Source organism: Pristis pectinata, chromosome 6 (genome assembly GCF_009764475.1).
Source record: "Pristis pectinata isolate sPriPec2 chromosome 6, sPriPec2.1.pri, whole genome shotgun sequence".
NCBI classification, from domain to species: domain Eukaryota; kingdom Metazoa; phylum Chordata; class Chondrichthyes; order Rhinopristiformes; family Pristidae; genus Pristis; species Pristis pectinata.
Genome location: NC_067410.1, coordinates 58,305,270 through 58,324,403, shown reverse-complemented (window position 1 = coordinate 58,324,403; position 19,134 = coordinate 58,305,270). Strand labels below are relative to the sequence as shown.

Below are 19,134 nucleotides of genomic sequence, written 5' to 3'. Positions count from 1 at the left end.
AGCTATTAAGGAGAAAGAGTGAAAAATATTGGATATGATGAGCATACAGAGAGAGGAAAAGTTGTTTCACATCAATAAAAGTGGATAAATTGTGAGGTGCAAAGAAAATATAGCTAGCATCTTAAGAGAAGCAAGGGCAGCATAGAACATAAAAATAAGATGCTAGAACCAGATGAAAGCCTGTGAGTAAGGATGTAAAAAGGGTTCATGGGAATGTTGCCAAGGATGAAAATTTTAATTATGACAAGAAATTGGCTAGACTGTTGTTTGGAACAATGGAGACAAAGGGGAGGTTTATAAAATGATGAGGCCTAGTCTGATTGAAAAAACACAATACAATTCCATTTGCAGAGATATTAATTATTCTAGTAAGTAAGGGAAAGGTTTGTGGGGATTTGGGGTTGGGGAAGAGGAAGGGGACAATAAAATCACCGAAGAGTGGAGGGAGGTGGGAATGGACAGGTTCCTGGCCCCAACCTGGTTACCTTCATCATGGACATGCAATCCCTCTTCACGCCTATCCCATATTTAATTATTAAACAATTATGTCACCTGGACAACACTGGTTTTCATCCTATTGAAGACATAATCCTTTGTTCTCTCCATCCTCTCTGCAATTTAAAACACATGCGTTTTCTGAATTTTCCAGTTCTGATGAAAGGTCATTGACCTGAAACATCAACTGTATTTCTCTTTCTACTAAGGGTTATCAGGAATTACAGCGGGACCTTGATCAGCTGGGTAAGTGGGCCAAGGAATGGCAAATGGAGTTTAATTCAGATAAGTGCGAGGTGTTTCATTTTGGGAGGTCAAACCAAGGTAGGAATTTCACAGTGAATGATAGGGCCCTGGGAAGTGTCGTAGAGCAGAGGGACCGAGGAGCACAAGTATAAGTTCCCTGAAAGTGGCGTCACAGATAGATAGGTGGTGAAGAACGTTTTTGACTGACTTCATCAGTCAGGGCATTGAGTATAGAAGTTGGGATATTATGTTGCAGTTGTACAAGATGTTGGTGAGGCCACATTTGGAGTATTGTATTCAGTTTTGGGCACCATGCTGTAGGAAAGGTGCCATGATGCTGGAAAGAGTGCAGAAAAGACTTACATGGATGTTGGCAGGACTTGAGGGACTGGGATATAGGGAGAGGTTAGGCAGGCTAGAACTTTATTCCCTGGAACCTAGAAGGCTGAGGGGTGACCTTATAGAGGTTCATAAAACCAATGAGGGTCATAGATAGGGTGAATGTACAGTCTTTTTCCCAGGATTGAGAAATCAAGAACTAGAGTGTATAGTTTAAGGTGAGAGCGGAAAGATGTAATAGGAACTTGAGGGGCAACTTTTGCACACGGAGAGTGGTGTGTAAATGGAATGAGCTGCCAAAGGAAGTGGTTGAGGCAGGTACATTAACAACATTTAACAGACACTTGGACAGGTACATGGATAGGAAAGATTTAGAGGGATATGGGTCAAATGCAAGCAAATGGAACTAACTTAGATGGGCATCTTGTTTGGCATGGACAAGTTGGGCTGAAGGGCCTACCTCTGTGCTGTATGACTCTAAGGGTGCCTATCCTGCATAATTTTCCCAGAATTTCCTGCTTTAGTTAAGAGTTAACTGACTGGAGGCAGAAACCCTCATCACATTTAAAACAAACCTGGATAAGTACTTCAACAGCAATAATCTATAGGGGCTACGAGACGTGTGCTGGAAAGAGAGATTAGCCAAAAGAGCCATTTTTGTCTTGAGCTGGATGCAACTGTCAGAATGGCCTCCACTGAACATTTCAGTGACTCTATGAATCTTTCTGAATAACGAAAAATTGCCTGAAAATATGAAACAAAACTCAATTATTGCAATGAATTCTGAGAATTTCAATTGGGATGGAAGTCTGGACAGTGAAACAAAGCGATTTGTAGTATCCAGTGGACTTGAGATGCTCTCAGCAGCGAACCATTGCTCCGTGCACATGCGCAGAGCTTACTCCAAGGCTGCGCATTGAACCCGCCTTCGCCTTGTTTCCATTGGACTAGCCGAACACTATCTCAATTGCAATTGGACAACGGAAGCTGGCAATCAAAGTAGCACTTCCGGTGTTTTGGGGCGGAGTAAAGAATGGCGGAGAACGGTGCGGAGCTGCAGGCCATGGAGAGTGAGTGATGAGGGGGATGAGGAAGGGGAATGGAATGAAATGAAATGATGGAATGGATGAGAGTGAAGAGGGAGGGATGGGGATGAAGTATGGGAGAGGGAGCGTGTGAGCAAGATGGATGTGTGAGGGGCTGGAGTGAGTGTGTGGGAGGGTAAACCAGGGAAAGGAGGGGGAGTGGGTGGCGATGGTGGTTTGCAGGGAGGGAAGTAGGCAGCGTGAGTTGTACAGGGAGAGTGAGTGGGTGAATTGGGATGGGTGGAGCAGGTGAGGTGCCAAGGAGAGGGATGATGGGACAGAGAAAGTGCAAGAAAGGATGGCACACTTTGGTGCTGGTTGGAGTGGGGGAGACGGGGTTGGATAGAAGAGCAGAGGATAAGGGAATACGGTGGGGCGGGGGGATGAGACAGTAATGCCACGGAACAGCTATGAGGGAAGGTGGCAATGGTGGGAAAGTAGGAATGAGCTGAGGTCGGAGTATGGCTGATCTAGGAGAGCTGTGGAGTTGGAATGGAAGGAGGTGCTGGAGGGAGAGAGGCGAGAGAGTGGTCAAGGTATAGTGGGCAGAAAGAGCTTGTGGAATCAGGAGAGTGCTGGAAAAGCATTGGTGGGTGTGGAAGGGAGAGACGGTGGGGGCAGTGCATGTGAGTGAGTTTTGGGGAGGAGAGAGTGTGTCCTCTTGAGCAGTAGGAGGAAGAGGTGAATTTGAACCTAGGGAGGGTTGCTAATGAGAGCTGGGGAAGGAAGAGCAGGAGGGTGTGGGTGTGAGGGAGAGAGAGGATAGTGTTGATAGTGGGGAGACAATGTGTCGGGGACAGCTGGTGGAGTGTCAGTGAAAGTAGGGGGCAGTGGGACAAAGGATGTACCTGGGTGGGAGGGGTGGAGAGATGCCTGGAAGAACATAAATGACTGTGCCGTAGAGAGTTGTGAAGCAAGATTTGTGCCAGTGAGAGCCTATAGCAAGGGTGGTGGGGTGAAGAGTGGGGGTAGGAGGGATGATAGAGTAGGTGTAATGTGTGCCTGCAGGGGAAGAAGACTGAAAAGGGTTGCTGGGAGGGGATGGACAGCTGAAGGTTGATGGAAGGTTATCAAGGGAGGGTGAACAAGCAGTTGGATGAGGTAGAGGGCTGGGCACAGCAGGCTGATGAAAGTGTGCAAGATGACTTCTAAGTGGATACAATAACTGTGTTTTGACAGTTGACCGACGAGTGGAATCTGAAGAGTCTGGGGATGAGGAAGGCCGCAAAAAAGGAACCATTGTTGAGTTGTCTCAGAATACAAGACCGAGTGGAAATCAAGGTAATCTATCAAGTACCGAATTACCTTGCCTCTTAGTGCATTTTCACAGGAGCGTTTTTGATAGCTATAGATCTTTTTTTCTAAGTCTTATAAATTTTTTGTTCCCAAAATGCCTGTCCATGATATTTTGGGTTTTTTTTGTGTCAGTTGGGCTTGCTTCCATGGTAATAGGCAGATTGCCCTGCTTTTGATGGTTTTCCTTCACACCCTGCCCACCCCCCCCCCCCCCCCCCCCCCCCCCCCCCCCCCCCCGAATGCTGTGAGTTCAATTGATTATTTTTTTTATTACCTTAACAGATATTAGATTACCACTTTGTGAATGCCCACTCATTATCGCTGTCCATTCCCACAGCCTGCCAGTCATATGTTGGCTTTATACCCCTGAAAACTACATCACTGTGCCACCTAAAGGGCACCTTAATGTCCTCACTGGAAACTGTTGATAAGGGATCTGTAGCGTGAATTTTGCCTCTCCCAATATCATTCGTAGGATCTCCAGTGGCCAGCGCTGGATATGGGATATTGACAGAAAATTAATAGACAGCAAACCACCAATTGAAGGCTCAATTTTCAAAGAAACTTTTAAAATATTTTATAGACATAAAAATATAGTTGAAAGTAAGATAGCTGAAGTACTGTGATTTTTTTTGTATAATTTAAATGCTTATGGAACTTTGAAATTGTTATGAGGGAATAAGTGTATATTGTTAAGGGTTAGAGGAGTTATTGATTCTTTTTCAATATTTTCATTAATTTCAAATAAAAAATACAAAGTTCATGAAACAAAGGAAAAAAAACCAAAATGTTACAAAATAGATTATATTGAATCACACTAGAAATCACAATGCTTCATATTGATAGATGATAATTAATATTGATAAGTTGGAATAATTTTATTATATAAAAAAAAATCTAACCCCACTACCAGAACAGAAGCTGTTTGTAACATCCTAAAGACATAGTAGTATTATCTGTACTTAAGCACCAAATCAGTGGTTTTGAAAGTAGTTCAAAAAAGGTCCCCATAATATTTGAAAGTTGAGAATAGATCCAGAAGTAGAGCAACGGATCTTCTCTAAATTTAGATAAGATACGATCTTTATTAGTCATATGTACATTGAAACACACAGTGAAATGCATTTTATGCGCAGTGTTCTGGGGGCAGCCTGCAAGTGTCACCACACTTCCAGTGCCAACATAGCATGCCTACAACTTCCTAACCTGTACGTCTTTGGAATATGGGAGGAAACCCACGCAGACACTGGGAGAACGTACAAGCTCCTTACAGACAGCGGCGGGAATTGAACCCGGGTCGCTGGCGCTGTAAAGCTCTATGCTAACCACTACGCCACTGTAACTATTGAGCATGAGTTGGGGGGAGTAGTTTCCTTTCATTTAAGCAATACAGGAGTTATTGATTCTAAATATGGCTTTGCACTGCACCAAAAATTCAGTTGCTCCTTGTGCAACAAAGTGCAATATTTCCTGGGTTCCTCATGTCCCTTGAGTGAATTGTTTGTATTATCTAAGTTCTAGTAAGTTCGCATAATTTTATTGTTCATCCTGCTTTGGCTGCTCAGCTTGTGGAGGAGCAGAGATTCACATTGACAACCTCCTAGATTTCGGTGTTTGCACCTGTGCCTACACTGGAAATGGTACCTTAAATGATTGACTGAATGTTGAGTCAGGGAGGCTGTAATTTGTCTAGCCAAAAGGTGAAGGGCTATACTTTGAAATTACATGGAGCTTCATTGGGCAGTGAAGGAGGCTACAGTTGGATGATGCCAACTGAGATGCTTGAATTTACTTCTATCAGCTGTCAAATTCAGGGGGAGTTTGACATGTCTTATGGTACTGGGTTGGTGGTGGAGGCGGGGTGGAGATTGAGTGGCCAGTGGACAGTAATCATAGTAAAGGTGAATGATGGCAGTCAGGGGTAGCCCCATCCTGAGAGCAAGCTGCTAGTAACTGCAAAGTGGGGGAATTCAGTGTGTTAGGGTGGGTGGGGGGAAACTGACCGGGTTGGAGAAGGTAAGGGAAATTGGTGAGTGAAGCAGGAAGGGATTGAGAGGGAGGGATGGGTTAGGGTTCTGGGGAAAGGTCTGAGAGGGAGATGATGTGAAAGGAGCAAGCTGAGACATGGGATACTGGCAGAAATGTTGGGGGTGGAGGTGGACTGAGGAAAGATGGTTTGGGGAAGTGGTGACTAAAGAAGGTAGGGCTGAGGACAAAAAGTGTGGGGAAGAACATGTATGTGTGTCGTCAGTGTGTCTGCATATGCTTAATGTGTGTTTTGTGTGCCTATATGAATGCACTATCTCCATGCATCAGTGCCTGGTCTCCAGTAGTCTTGGATTCGCTTGCCATTGGGCAGAGACATCACTCTGGCCAACCCACATTAAAAGAAATTAGATGCAGTCATCTTCCATTTCTCAGAACTGGAATGCAAGCAAGTCACCGTGGAGGACATCAGCCAGGAGTCTCACGAAATGAAATTGAGTTCAGTTAAGATTACTAGGGAGAAGGTGCTAGGAAAACTAAATGGACTAAAGACTGATAAGTCTCCCGGACCAGATGAGGTGCATCCCCGGGTTCTGAAGGAGGTGGCTTTAGAGATAGCGGAGGCATTGGCGATAATTTTCCAGAAATCGATAGATTCCGGCGTGGTTCCGGAGGACTGGAGGGTCGCAAATGTAGTTCCGTTGTATAAGAAAGGTGGGAGGCAGCATAAAGGAAATTACAGACCTATTAGTCTGATGTCAGTGGTGGGAAAGTTATTGGAATCTATCCTCAAAGACGGGGTTACGGAATACCTAGAGGCACAGGGCAGGATAGGTCCTAGCCAACATGGTTTTGTGAAGGGAAGATCCTGCCTGACCAACCTATTGGAGTTTTTTGAAGAAATCACAGGTAAGGTGGATAAGGGAGAGGAGGTAGATGTTGTGTATTTAGACTTTCAAAAGGCCTTTGATAAGGTGCCTCACAAGAGACTGATTAATAAGATGAGAGGTCATGGAATTACGGGCAGGATAACAGAATGGGTGGAGCATTGGCTGGTTGACAGGAAGCAAAGAGTGGAAATAAAAGGATCTCGTTCTGGTTGGTTGCCGGTTACTAGTGGTGTGCCGCAAGGGTCGGTGTTGGGACCGCTCCTTTTTACCTTGTACATTAACGATTTGGATGATGGAATAAATGGTTTCGTGGCTAAGTTTGCGGATGACACCGAGATAGGGAGTATTGAAGAGATAGGAAGGTTGCAGAGGGACCTAGACAGTTTAGGAGAATGGGCAAGGAAATGGCAGATGAGATTCAATGTAGGGAAATGTGCAGTTGTACACTTTGGAAGCAGAAATAAGCGGGCAGATTATTATCTAAGAGGAGAGAAAATCCAAAGCACGGAAGTACAAAGGGACTTGGGGGTACTCGTGCAGGATACCTTAAAGGTTAACCACCAGGTCGGATCGTGTGGTAAAGAAAGCGAATGCTATGTTGGCATTCATTTCGAGAGGTATAGTGTATAAAAGTAAGGAAGTGTTGATGAGGCTCTACGGGGCACTAGTGAGGCCTCATTTGGAATATTGTGCGCTGTTTTGGGCCCCACATCTTAGGAAGGATGTGTTGACGTTGGAGAGGGTTCAGAGATTTATGAGGATGATTCCAGGAATGAAAGGGCTTACATATGAGGAGCGTTTGTCGGCTCTTGGACTGTACTCGCTGGAGTACAGAAGAATGAGAGGGGACCTCATAGCGACATTTAAAATATTGATAGGAAAGGACAGAGTAAATGTGGCTAGGCTGTTTCCCTTGGTGGGTGAGTCCAGGACCAGAGGGCACAATCTTAGAATTAGAGGGTACAGTTTCAAAACAGAGATGAGGAAAAATTTCTTTAGCCAGAGGGTGGTGAATTTGTGGAACTCCTTGCCACGTACAGCAGTGGAGGCCAGATCAGTGGGGGCATTCAAGGAGGAGATAGATAGATATCTAAATAGTCAGGATGTCAAGGGATATGGGGATAAGGCCGGTAATTGGGATTAGAATATTTTTTTCCTCTTCTTCCCCCATTCCCCATTTCTCATTTCTATTTCCCTTTCCTTGGAGCAGACTCAATGGGCCGAATGGCCTTCTGCTCCCTTGTCTTGTGATCTTGTGATCCTTGATCCCAAGGGACTGCCTAAGAAGAAGAAATGTTGTCAAATTTCCTCCACTATATTGGCTGATGGTATTTATTTTTCAACCTATAAAATGGGCAATAATATTGTTACTGTTCTTGCCTTATGAGGTTAATAAATTTTAATCTTAACCATATCTCTCCATATCCTTGATGCTCCATTTCAATGATCTTGCTCAAATACTTCATCTCATTGGAGCTGGGGGAAAAATCCAACTTTCAATGGAAGTATGCTGAGGAGATTAGGGCACAACATTGTAGATATTTGCAGGTTCGACCAGATGTGTAGATCTGGGGGATGCAAACCACATGGGACTAAAACCATCACTGCCTCCATATTCTGATCTTAGCATTTAGTACCAGATGGTAATTGATTGTCAAACAAATGTTCTTCAGCTTTTTTGTTACATTACAGGAAAAGGTATCAAAGAACTGTCACTGCACAGAATGCTTCTTGAGTCTGCTTTCCTGACTTACTACCTCATTTTTGCCTGTTGCTTTGAATTTATCCCCTGGAATCTGCAAATAAGCAATTATTAATTTACCCTATCCGGGGCAGTCATAATCTAATACACCTCTATCAAATCTCCTTTTGGTATCATTCCTTCAAGGAGAGCAATCTCAGCCTCTCTAGTCTAACCTTGTAGCTGAAACCACGACATTTCAGTCAATCTCCTCTCTGCCCACTCAAGTGCCTTCACATTGTTCCTCATAAGTGGGAACCAGAACTGAATGTAATACTCCAATCGTGCTTTATTTTGAAAAGCAAAAAATACAGATGCTGAAAATCTGAAATAAAAACAGAAAATGTGGAACATTTGCTGTAGGTTAGGCAGCATCTGTGCAGAGAAAAACTGAGTTAAAATTTCAAGTTGATGGTCTTACATCGGAACTATTATGTTTTTCTGCAGCATTGTGACATACCATTAGGGTGAATCTGAGCTTCCATGGAAGCAGATGATGTTTAAACAGCTTAGTACTGCAGCACTCCTCACTGGAGGGGCAAATGTCATGTAAGATGGCACAGTTGACTCTGGAAGGAAAGTATGAGAATATAGATAGGAACATAAGAAACGAGCATGTGTTAGCCAATAGGCCCTCAAGCCTGATCTTCCATTAAATAAGAACAATTTCTCTTTCAACTCCACTCACTTTCTCCAGATCAAAAACGTATGTCTCTTTTTGTGAGATATGTGCAACTGCCTTTATTCCAATAAAACTTGAGCCTACTCCCTCAACTCTTTGTCTGGTACAAGGCAACTGTATTTGTGTTGCATGCTGCATTCATACATTATTTTTGCTCCTACTTTCCATCCTGCTCTCATCTTCAGTGGTCCATTTTTTGACTCTGGATTTCTGTCTCCGTTCAATCTTAGGATAGATTAGAAACAAACTTCTAACCTCTGGACTGTCACGGCCATCTCAGCTATTCTTCCTCCCATCCTACCTCCTGTGAGGATTCTGTTTCATTCTCCAAGTTCTTCTGTCTCTATCATATCTGCTTTGTTGATGAGACTTCCAGTACAGTAAGTTTGCAGATGACATGGAGGTTGGTGGTGTTGTGGATAGTGTAGAAGGTTGCTGTAGGTTACAACAGGACATTGATAGGATGCAGAGCTGGGCTGAAACGTGGCAGATGGCGTTCAACCTGGAAAAGTGTAAAGTGATACACTTTGGAAGATCAAATTTGAAGGCAGAATAAAAGGTTAATGGCAGGATTCTTAGCAGTGTGGAGGAACAGAGGGATCTTGGGGTCCACGTCCATAGATCCCTCAAGGTTGCCACGCAGGTTCAAGATTCAAGATTTACTTTATTGTCATTTCTCTGAGTATTTACATACACAAAAAAAACAAAATACTGTTCCTCACCAGCTCATATCAGTGCAACAAAAAGAACAGTGATAAATATCTAAAATAATCTATAAAAACATCTCTAAAACAAAACTAAAAACATATGAACACCATGTATTCATATCTGTTAAAGTGCGTTTATGTATTAATAAGTGCTTATTCAGTTCGAGATGAAGTTCAATGTATCAGATAACTATCTATCAAACTGTTTCTTTATTGATTTGAGTATGTACGTGTGTGTGGAGGGAGAGCTTGTCAGTGGAAGTGGAAGGGGACACAGTCCATTTATGATCCTGACTGCTTGTGGGGAAAAAAACTGTTCAGCATCCTACTAGATCTAGAGCAGATGCTCCTATACCTCTTTCCCAACGGCAGGAGGGAAAACAGGTCGTGAGAAGGGTGATGAAAGTCCTTAATGATGGCTGTAGCTCTGTGAACGCAGCGTTGCTGATAGATCTCCATCAAAAAGGGAAGAGGGGTACCAATGATAGGGTTGTTAAGAAGGCATATGGTGGCCTTCATTAGTTAGGGTATTGAGTTCAAGAACCGTGAGGTAATGTTGCAGCTCTATAAAACTCTGGTTAGACCACACTTGGGATTATAGTATTCAGTCCTGGTCACCTCATTATAGGAAGTATGTGGAAGCTTTAGGGAGGGTACAGAGGAGATTTACCAAGATGCTGCCTGGATTGGAGAGCAAGTCTTATGAGGATAGGTTGAGCGAGCTCGGGCGTTTCTCTTTGGAGCAAAGGAGGATTAGAGGTATATAAGGTGATAAGAGATATAGATCAAGTAGACAGAAACTTTTTCCCAGGGTGAAAATGGCTAACACAAGGGGGCATAATTTTAAGGTGATTGGAGGAAGGTATGTTGGGGGGGGGGGGGGGGGGAATCAGAGGTAAGTTTTTTACACAGAGAGTGGTGGGTGGTAGAACGCACTGCCGGCAGAGGTGGTGGAGGCAGATACATTGGGGACATTTAAGACACTTAGATAGGCACATGGATGATAGAAAAATAGAGGTTTATGTGGGAGGGAAGGGTTAGATAGATCAAAGAGTAGGATAAGATGTCGGCACAACATCATGGGCCAAAGGGCCTGTACTGTGCTGTTATGTTCTATGTTTCTGAGATACCTTCCTGCTTCCTCTCTGCGTTAGTTGACAGACCCATTGAACACATTTATTTCCCACACTTCTGATTTCTCCTTCTCTTCCCAAACTGAGCAAGGATAGAGTTCCTAGGTCCTTCACTTTCTGCCCCGTCAGCCTCCACATTTTGTAGATCACCCTTCACAATTTTTGCTACCTTCAATGAGCTTCCGCGACCAGGCACGTCTTCTCCTTCCTTCTGTTTTCAACATTCCAAGGTGACTACACTTTGAAACTTCAATGACTGCTCTTCCATCTCCACCAATCACTTTCCTTTTCACAGCACTTCCCCAGGCAACCTGCAGCAGATGCAACACTACCCATTCACCTGTTCATTCCCACCATCCAGGGACCCAAACTGTCCTTCCTAGAGAAGTGATTCATTTGCACTTCCAATTCAGTGTACTACATTCAGTGTTCATAACGTGGTCCCCTCTACTTTGAAGAAACTGAATGGAGATTGGATGATTGCTTCATGGAGCAGGCCGGTCTGCATTATCCCCCATCCTCTCAGCAACTTAAAACTAATTTGTTTTGTAACTCTTCTAATTTCTCTCTATTAACTCTGTCTCTCTTTCCACAGATACCTACTGTTTCCAGCATTTCCAATTTTTTGGTTTTTAAGATCATAGCTGATCCAGTCTGGACCTCAACATCATTTTGCTGCCCTGTCCTTGTATCCCTTGAGTCAGAGTTTAAAATGCCTATATTCAATGGCTCCACCTCCACAGCTACTTGGGTATAGTTCCAGAGATTTATGACCCTCAAGAAATTCCTCCTCATCTCAGATTAACTGGGCTGTCCCTTATTTTGACTACACTGCCCCAAGTTCTGGACACTTCCATAAGGTGAAGTATTCCCTCAGAATCTTATGCTTGAATAAGGTCACTTCTCATTCCTCCTCACTACAATGAATCTAAACTGCAGGAATCAACCTTGTCAACTTCCTCTGCACAACTTCTGATACAAGTGTATCCTTCCTTAAATATAGAGATGACTTCTCATCAGCTGTGGTCTCACCAACATCCTGTGCAGTTGTGACAAAACTTTCCTACTTTTATATTCCATAAAGTGATAATGTTGAATAGGTTGGAGAAAATGGAAGTGTTTGAAACCTGGGATAGATAGATCAGAATAAGTGCCCAAAAGCCTTTGTAAATTTAACCCTTAGGAAGCATGAAAAAAAGGAACATTTTCAGAATTTTACAATGCCAGTTTTTTTTAATTCACATGCTTGAAATCTGGGATTACAAACAGAGAAATGGAAAAAGAGAAGGCAGCTTGCAGAATGAGCTAATGGGTTAAATGATCAGAACATTGTAAAAGGTGAGGTACATTGTGGAAGAAAGAGTGCAGGCATTCAGAACAGTCAAATATGCAAACAAAGTGAAAGATATTTAGGATTCATGCAATAATTTTCAGTAGCTTAATGCAATTAAAAGTTCCAAGGTGCTTCATTATAAAAAATATTTTTATAAGTGAAAAAGAAAAGTTAACAAAGTGATCATTGTCTTGTATAAAGTGAGCCTGGGACATTAGTAACTGAAAGCAAAGAGATGGCAGATCTTTACAATAGGGAAGGCATGAAACATCCCAGAATTAACTATCAATCAAGAATTGGAAGGAAGGGAAGAATTTGGGGAAAATTGCAATTGCCATGCTAGTGGTACTGAACAAATTGTTGGAGCTGTGGGCTGACAATTCTCCGGATTGTGATGGACTTCGTCCCAGGATCTTTAAAGATGTAGCTAGTGAGATAGTTGATGTGTTTGCTATTTTAACTTTCCACATTTCCCAGATCTGGAGGAGGTACCATTGGATTCAAAAATAGCAAATGTTTTTCAAAAGGAAAGGAGTCATAAAGCAGGAATCTACAGGATGGTTAGCTTAACGTCCATCATTGGGGAAATGTTAGAAGCTATTATTATTTCAGAGCTATAACAGGTACTTAGAAAAATCCGAGGTAATTGAGGCAGAATCAATGTGAATTTGAAAATTCACGGTAATTTAGCAGAGTCAACGTGAATTTAAGATTGGGAAATCATTGTTGACCCATTTTTTGGAGTTGTTTGAAGAAGCCATATATGATATGATAAAAGGAACCTTTTAATTCTATTGTAGTTACATTTTCAGATGGCATTCGATAAGGTGCTATATCAATGGTTACTGCACAAAATAAAAGGTCATCATGTAGGACAATGGCATGAGTGTAAGATTGGCTGGGTAATAGGAAAAAAGACTAGGCCTAAATGGGTCATCTGCTGGTTGGCAGATGTAATCAGTGTTGTGCCACAAGGATTGATGCTGCAGCCTTGACTTTTTCCAATTTTTATAAATGACATGGATGAAGGCACCAATCATGGGTATAAAAATAAGTTGTGAAGAGGACATAAGGAGTCTACAAAGGGATATAGATGGTTTCACAAGATCACAAGACAAGGGAGCAGAAGCAGGCCATTCGGCCCATTGAGTCTGCTCCAAGGAAAAGGGAAAAAGAAATGAGAAATGGGGGAAAAAAACCTATTCTAATCCCAATTTCCGGCCTTATCCCCATATCCCTTGATACCCTGACTATTTAGATATCTATCTATCTATCTCCTCCTTGAATGCCCCCACTGATCTGGCCTCCACTGCTGTACGTGGCAAGGAGTTCCACAAATTCACCACCCTCTGGCTAAAAAAATTTCTCCTCATCTCTGTTTTGAAACTGTACCCTCTAATTCTAAAATTGTGCCCTCTGGTCCTGGACTCACCCACCAAGGGAAACATCCTAGCCACATCTACTCTGTCCTTTCCTATCAACATTTTAAATGTCGCTATGAGGTCCCCTCTCATTCTTCTGTACTCCAGTGAGTACAGTCCAAGAGCCGACAAACGCTCATCATCACCAAACAAAATTTGACAATTAGCCATGTAAGTCAGCCCAAGGGTCAAAGAATTTTGATTTTAAGAAGAAAGGTGTGCTTGTATTTAATAGTGGAATTTGTTTCTTTTAGTGTGTACTAAAACACTTCAGTCAATAAAATACTATTGAGTGTAGTCAATGCATAATGCAGGAAATGACAAGTTGCACACAGCTTGCACTTAAGACCCTCCAGTAGTGTTTTTAAAATTAGTATTGTGTGAGGAATAAATATTGGCCAAAGAATAACTCCCATTCTTTCTCTTCAAGTTCAGTGTTTCATCTGGAAGAAAACTTCATGGAGTGGGCAGTATTACACTGGAGTGCCATTCTAGATTGGTGGTAAGGGAATTTAAAAGCGTAGGCCCTTGGTAACTGAAGTTATAATGACCCCTTGAGGAGATTTCGAGGACACAGAATTGTCAATCCACAAGATTGTAGGGCTGGAGGGGATCATGAAGCTGGAGTGGTGAAGTCTTGGTTGGGGGAAGGTGACAGGGATTTGAAAATAAGCTTGAGGATTTTAAAATTAAAGGGTTATCAGAGAGAGACAAATGAAAGCTGAAAAGTGTACAAGATTTGGTGAAAGTCGAAATGGTAGCGGTGTTTCTAATTACTTTGAGTTTCCTGACTATAGAGTATGGGAGGCTGGCCAGAAATGCAGTGGAATAGTCAATTCTAGATGAACAGAATTATGGATGAGGGTTTCAAGAGCAGAGGAGCTCGAGCAAGAATTGAAGTCAAGTAGAAGGGTCGAAATAATGGAGTAGATACGTGGCCAAAAGTTCATCTCTTGGTTAAATATGGCACCAATATTGTGAACGCTCTGATTCAGTGTCTCTCTCTTAAACTTTACTTGAAGGGGATTGCACTGCCTTTGGGTGTGTACTTCAGAACAGCAATAATGGTGAATATTGATCCGAACAGTTTAAAATAAAAAAACTCATTTCTATTTCAGGAGAACCAGACACACCAGTTGATATTGACACCATCATTTTAGATCCAGAAGCAGAGGTAAGGGGCTTCTTGAAGGAGCTTCAATTTGCCAAGGACCAAAAATATAGGTTGCAATTGATGTACAGTCACAGTGTTATTAGAGTGCCAGTGCCGATAAAGTAGTACACTGTTCTTCATGTGGGTGGGAAAGCACATTGGTCATCTTGGTGCACTCCCTACTCTTGTGTGGATCTCAATTGCAAAGCTAACTATTCCCCTCTGTTAACCTATTTGAACTCCAACATACTTCACAGCATATGGCCAGTTCTGACCTGTTCACAGTGGCACTTCTGTTCACTCTCACTGACAAAATCAAATCCCTAGGAATCTTCAAGTTTGAACTATGACAGTGGCAATGTGTCATCTTGCTTGTTTTGCTGTTTCAGTGAATAGATTAACATCAGATTTTAGTTCACAAGTTAAAATTGCCATTCCATTCAAAGTAATATTTTCTGGGGAGGTAATTTTGTTTATAGCTTGGAGCCTACAAAGGCATCCACTGCCTATAGCAACAGTCAAAGTCTCCCAAAGTGATAAATGAACCTACCCCAATCTTGTAAAGCCCATTCTTGAAGATTCCCTGTTCGCAACACTTTGTCCATGACTTTCAAGCAAATTGTCAGTCTCTAATGTGCTGTAAATTCCAGGACCACATAATTCTCGTGTATCTAGAATTACTTTTAATGTTGCTCAATGCATCAAGTAACCTGACTGAGCAGGTACTTAGCTGGTTTTGTCTGTACGTACCAAAGTACTTCATTAGCTGACATTTCTTTTTGCACCAAATGTCCCTTCTCAATACTGCACTGCATCACAAAAACAACACAATAGTCAACTAATTAATGTAGTTTATTAAGTAATTTCTGTTCAGTTAAGATGCATTGATACTGGTGATTTTCAAGTCTCTTAGCTCTAAGAGTAACTGAATGTGATCTATACATATTCCTATTAAAGTGTATAATTTTTAAAAATGGGTCATGGACATTGTATTTTAGTTTCAAGTATTGCTTGGACCATGACTCAAAAATCCTGCTTAGTGCTGTTTTAAAGCTGGACTTGACTGGATTCTGCATTATCTGTATCCTGGCTCAGTTCAGGATATGACCTCCCCTGTAGCCCAACTTGAGATTTAGTGAGGTGTGATTTGAAAGCAGGTCCTTATTCTATTCCACTTGTGTTTTTATGTGAGTAGTTTGGCATTGTCTTGATTTGTGAACAACTTTATTCCCTTTAATGTACTTAATTTTGTGGTTTTCCAGGATGTTGACCTTAACCACTGCAGAATTGGGAAAATAGAAGGACTTGATGTACTGAAGAAAGTGAAGGTGAGATTAGCTGACAGTGGAAGTGTAGAAATTGTTGATTCTTTTGTCACTTGTGTGTATTAAGTTTTTACTATCATGGTATCCTGTGGGTGCTGCGTCATGATGCAATGGGAAAGATCCTCATGATTTCTGATCATAAAATCCCTAAATGGATGTGCTTGACTTTTATCCCTGTTTTAGGATTCTTGTCATCTCTTTTTGTTTTCTCCCCCATCCAATGTCTGCTTGGTGTCTTCCCCAGCAGTATTCCATTCATAGAGCAAGTGGAAAATGGTTAGGGCATTGGCATGGCACGAATTGCATCTTGACTGAGATGATGCTTTTCTCCTGAGGAATCAGGGAAGCAAATGCCAGTTGTCAGTGATATTTTAACCACAGCTTCCTAGGTCACCTGATCTTTATTTTTCCAGGGCAGTTTGGAAAAGGTTGAAGTGAAATCCTTAATTCTGTGTTTTTCCCGTGCAAAATAGCATTAAAATGTGCAATTGCCTTCCAACACTCAAGATTTCCATTAGGTGTCCCCAGAATGGAACTAACAGCAGTTCAGCTCATGCTTTGTCTTTTTAAAAAAAACTCTCTCTACCTACTCTTTGGAGTTCATCACCATTCTATTGTGACCTGATCTATTTCTCTGTGTGTGCATTTGCTACCTCAGGTATATATTTGATATATTCAAAATGTATATTTTTACAAAATTTATTGAGATTGTTCTTCAGCTGAGTTTCTTGCCTGTTGCTGTCTTTCTAGGATGCAATGTCTCTGTCGACTTTTTATAGATTTCTGTTAAGTTCCTTGGTTGAGATCAAAAATTAACTCTAATACTGTGCTAGCATTTCGCTAAACTGTGGTTTTTGATGTATACAGTTGACATCCTTTTTCACTGTGTATATGTTACACATCACTGGTCCAGGAATGGGTTCCAAATTTGGATCTGTTGCTGTCTGTTTTGTTTGAACAGGTCATCGCTCAGGAATGCTGATTTAAACCTTGATGGTTCAATAGCCAGAAGCTGAAGTCGACTCGAGTCCAATAAAAAACCACTCTGGAAAATTTTCCACGCAGCAAGAATAAGGCGGAAATTTGATGTATAATTCAAGAAATATATGCCAATCTTTTCCCACCCGAAAATAGATATAGTTTTAAGGCCTACAAAACAGAGGTTTAATTCAGAAAAAAACATAAACTGTAATTTGAAGTGTCGAACTTGCAATGCATTTAAATTATTGTATTGCTCATTATTGAATATCCTGGAGTCATCTTGGGGCATTAAAGCTTAATACATCCTTGAAGATTAACAGTAAATTTTCCAAGTCATACTGGCTGGTTTTAAATATCATGAGAAGAAAGCATGGCTTGTCTTGTGCTTTTAGAATGAAGTGCTGTAAACAGATGTCACTGGCAAGAGAAATGTGCAGCTCAAGACTCCAGTAATGAATGACCTAGGTTTAGATTTAATGACTTTGTTCTTAAATATAGAGAGAGCCTGGATATCTGAAATGAAAATGAAATGCTGGAAATATTTGGCAGGTTGGGCAATATCTGCGGAGAAAGAAAACAGTCAATGGTTCAGGTTTTCAGAGGTTAACAGTTATGTCACTATATCTTGATTTAAAAAAACATAGATATGAAGCAAATACCTGTAGAATAGATGGTCTTCAGGAATTGATAATGACATTAGAATTTGGGCATCTTGTACCTTTGAACACAAAATATGGAATATGAAAGAACGTGGTTGTCAATAGATGAGGGAGCTCGTAAGGTACAGAATCTGAAAAGCTGTTCTCTGCTAATTGAGCTTGATCACTCAAACTAAGCATCAACCAAACTGCTCTATGATACTCAACCATCAAATTTTCATGCATTCTTGAAATATGACACCTAGCTTTCATCATATCCCATGGCTTGCTGTGTGAACATTACCTTATCCAATATCTGCTGGTTCTCACTGTATCGTTTGAGCATTTGGGCAAGATGATTCATTGGAGGGCTTTGTACAACATTTTTCATGTTTGTACGTTTCCACTGAGATGTTTTACTTGTAAAGGCTACATCCTGAAAATTAATCACGAGAAGCAAAATCGGACATGCTACATGTTCAGTTATGAAGATATTCTGTTCAGGCTGATCATTACTGAGAAATGTATGATTAATAGTGGAATTGCATATTGTACCTCTGAAACATCTTCCATTCCTTCAGTCTTCCATAGAATGATGGTTGGGATTCTAACCATTGAAGTTTAACTGGACAGTTACAGAAGGTATTTATGTGAGTTCAGGAGACAGCTATCATTTTCACTGAGTTGCTTCAGAAAGGATTGAAAGTGTATATAGCACAATGAAAGAAAGGCTTGTGGAATCTTGGAATGTTTTTTCCACAGCCATCACCAATACAGTTTGCAAATCTCAACAGTGGTTCAGTTGCTGGAAGTCTGGTCTTTGAATTGGAAAGTCACGGATTCAAGTTCCAGTCAGGAGGTTTGAGTGCAAAAATCTAGGGTGCCACTGAGGAAGTTCGACACAGTTGGAGGCACTGTCTTAAGATTGAACTGTAAATGGAGTCCTCTCTATCGGCAGGTGAACACAAAAGATCCCTTAGTATTATTGTAAAAGAGCTGGGGAGTTATTGCCAACTCAACAATTACCCATCCTGGCAATGTATAACCCTTGATCAACATTAGGAAAACAAATGCTGTTCATTATCACATTGGCAATGTAGCAGATTGCTATGGAGATGTTGGCTGTCTGGTTCCTCCATTACAAAACTAGCTCCCATTAAAGTATTTCATTAGATTTTAGGATGACTTGAGGCTGTGAAAGGTATAACCAAATATGGAAGTCTCTCATACTACTTTTGTGCCGCCCCATCTCTTGCTTTCTGTGGATCATGTCATTTGTCTTTTGCATTCAGCATTATACTTTAGTTCGCATGCAGTGGACACAAGTGATCTCTAGTATGCAATAAATGTAATTTTGACATTGAACAGTATAATGTTTGGAATGTTTCATAAGCTCCTGGTCTCTGGATTTATTCTAGGTGCTGTGCCTTCGTCAGAATCTTATCAAGACAATTGAGAACCTCGACCAGCTGATAATGCTTCAAGAACTGGATCTATATGACAACCAGGTCAAACAATTAGAAAATCTTCAAGCATTGAAGGACCTTGAGTAAGTACTAAAAAATTTTTGTCATTGTTGTGGGAATGCCAACATTGAGGTCATTGTTGTGGGAATGCCAACATTGAGTCCAGTTCTGTGGTAAGAATCCAAGAATCACTAATTGCAGAAGGTGCTACTGTATT

The 19,134-nt window shown here is 41.5% G+C and overlaps 1 protein-coding gene across 1 annotated transcript in view; it reads left to right on the top strand.

The window, feature by feature from the left end:
- Positions 1–2,084: 2,084 nt before the first annotated feature.
- Positions 2,085–19,134, top strand: part of ppp1r7 (protein phosphatase 1, regulatory (inhibitor) subunit 7) — a 29,945-nt gene continuing 12,895 nt past the window's right edge. The window contains exons 1-5 of the mRNA XM_052018024.1: positions 2,085–2,150; positions 3,345–3,446; positions 14,473–14,528; positions 15,770–15,835; positions 18,870–19,000. Coding sequence (XP_051873984.1) covers positions 2,114–2,150; positions 3,345–3,446; positions 14,473–14,528; positions 15,770–15,835; positions 18,870–19,000 — 392 coding nt within the window. The 5' untranslated portion in view covers positions 2,085–2,113. The remainder of the gene's footprint in view (positions 2,151–3,344; positions 3,447–14,472; positions 14,529–15,769; positions 15,836–18,869; positions 19,001–19,134) is intronic.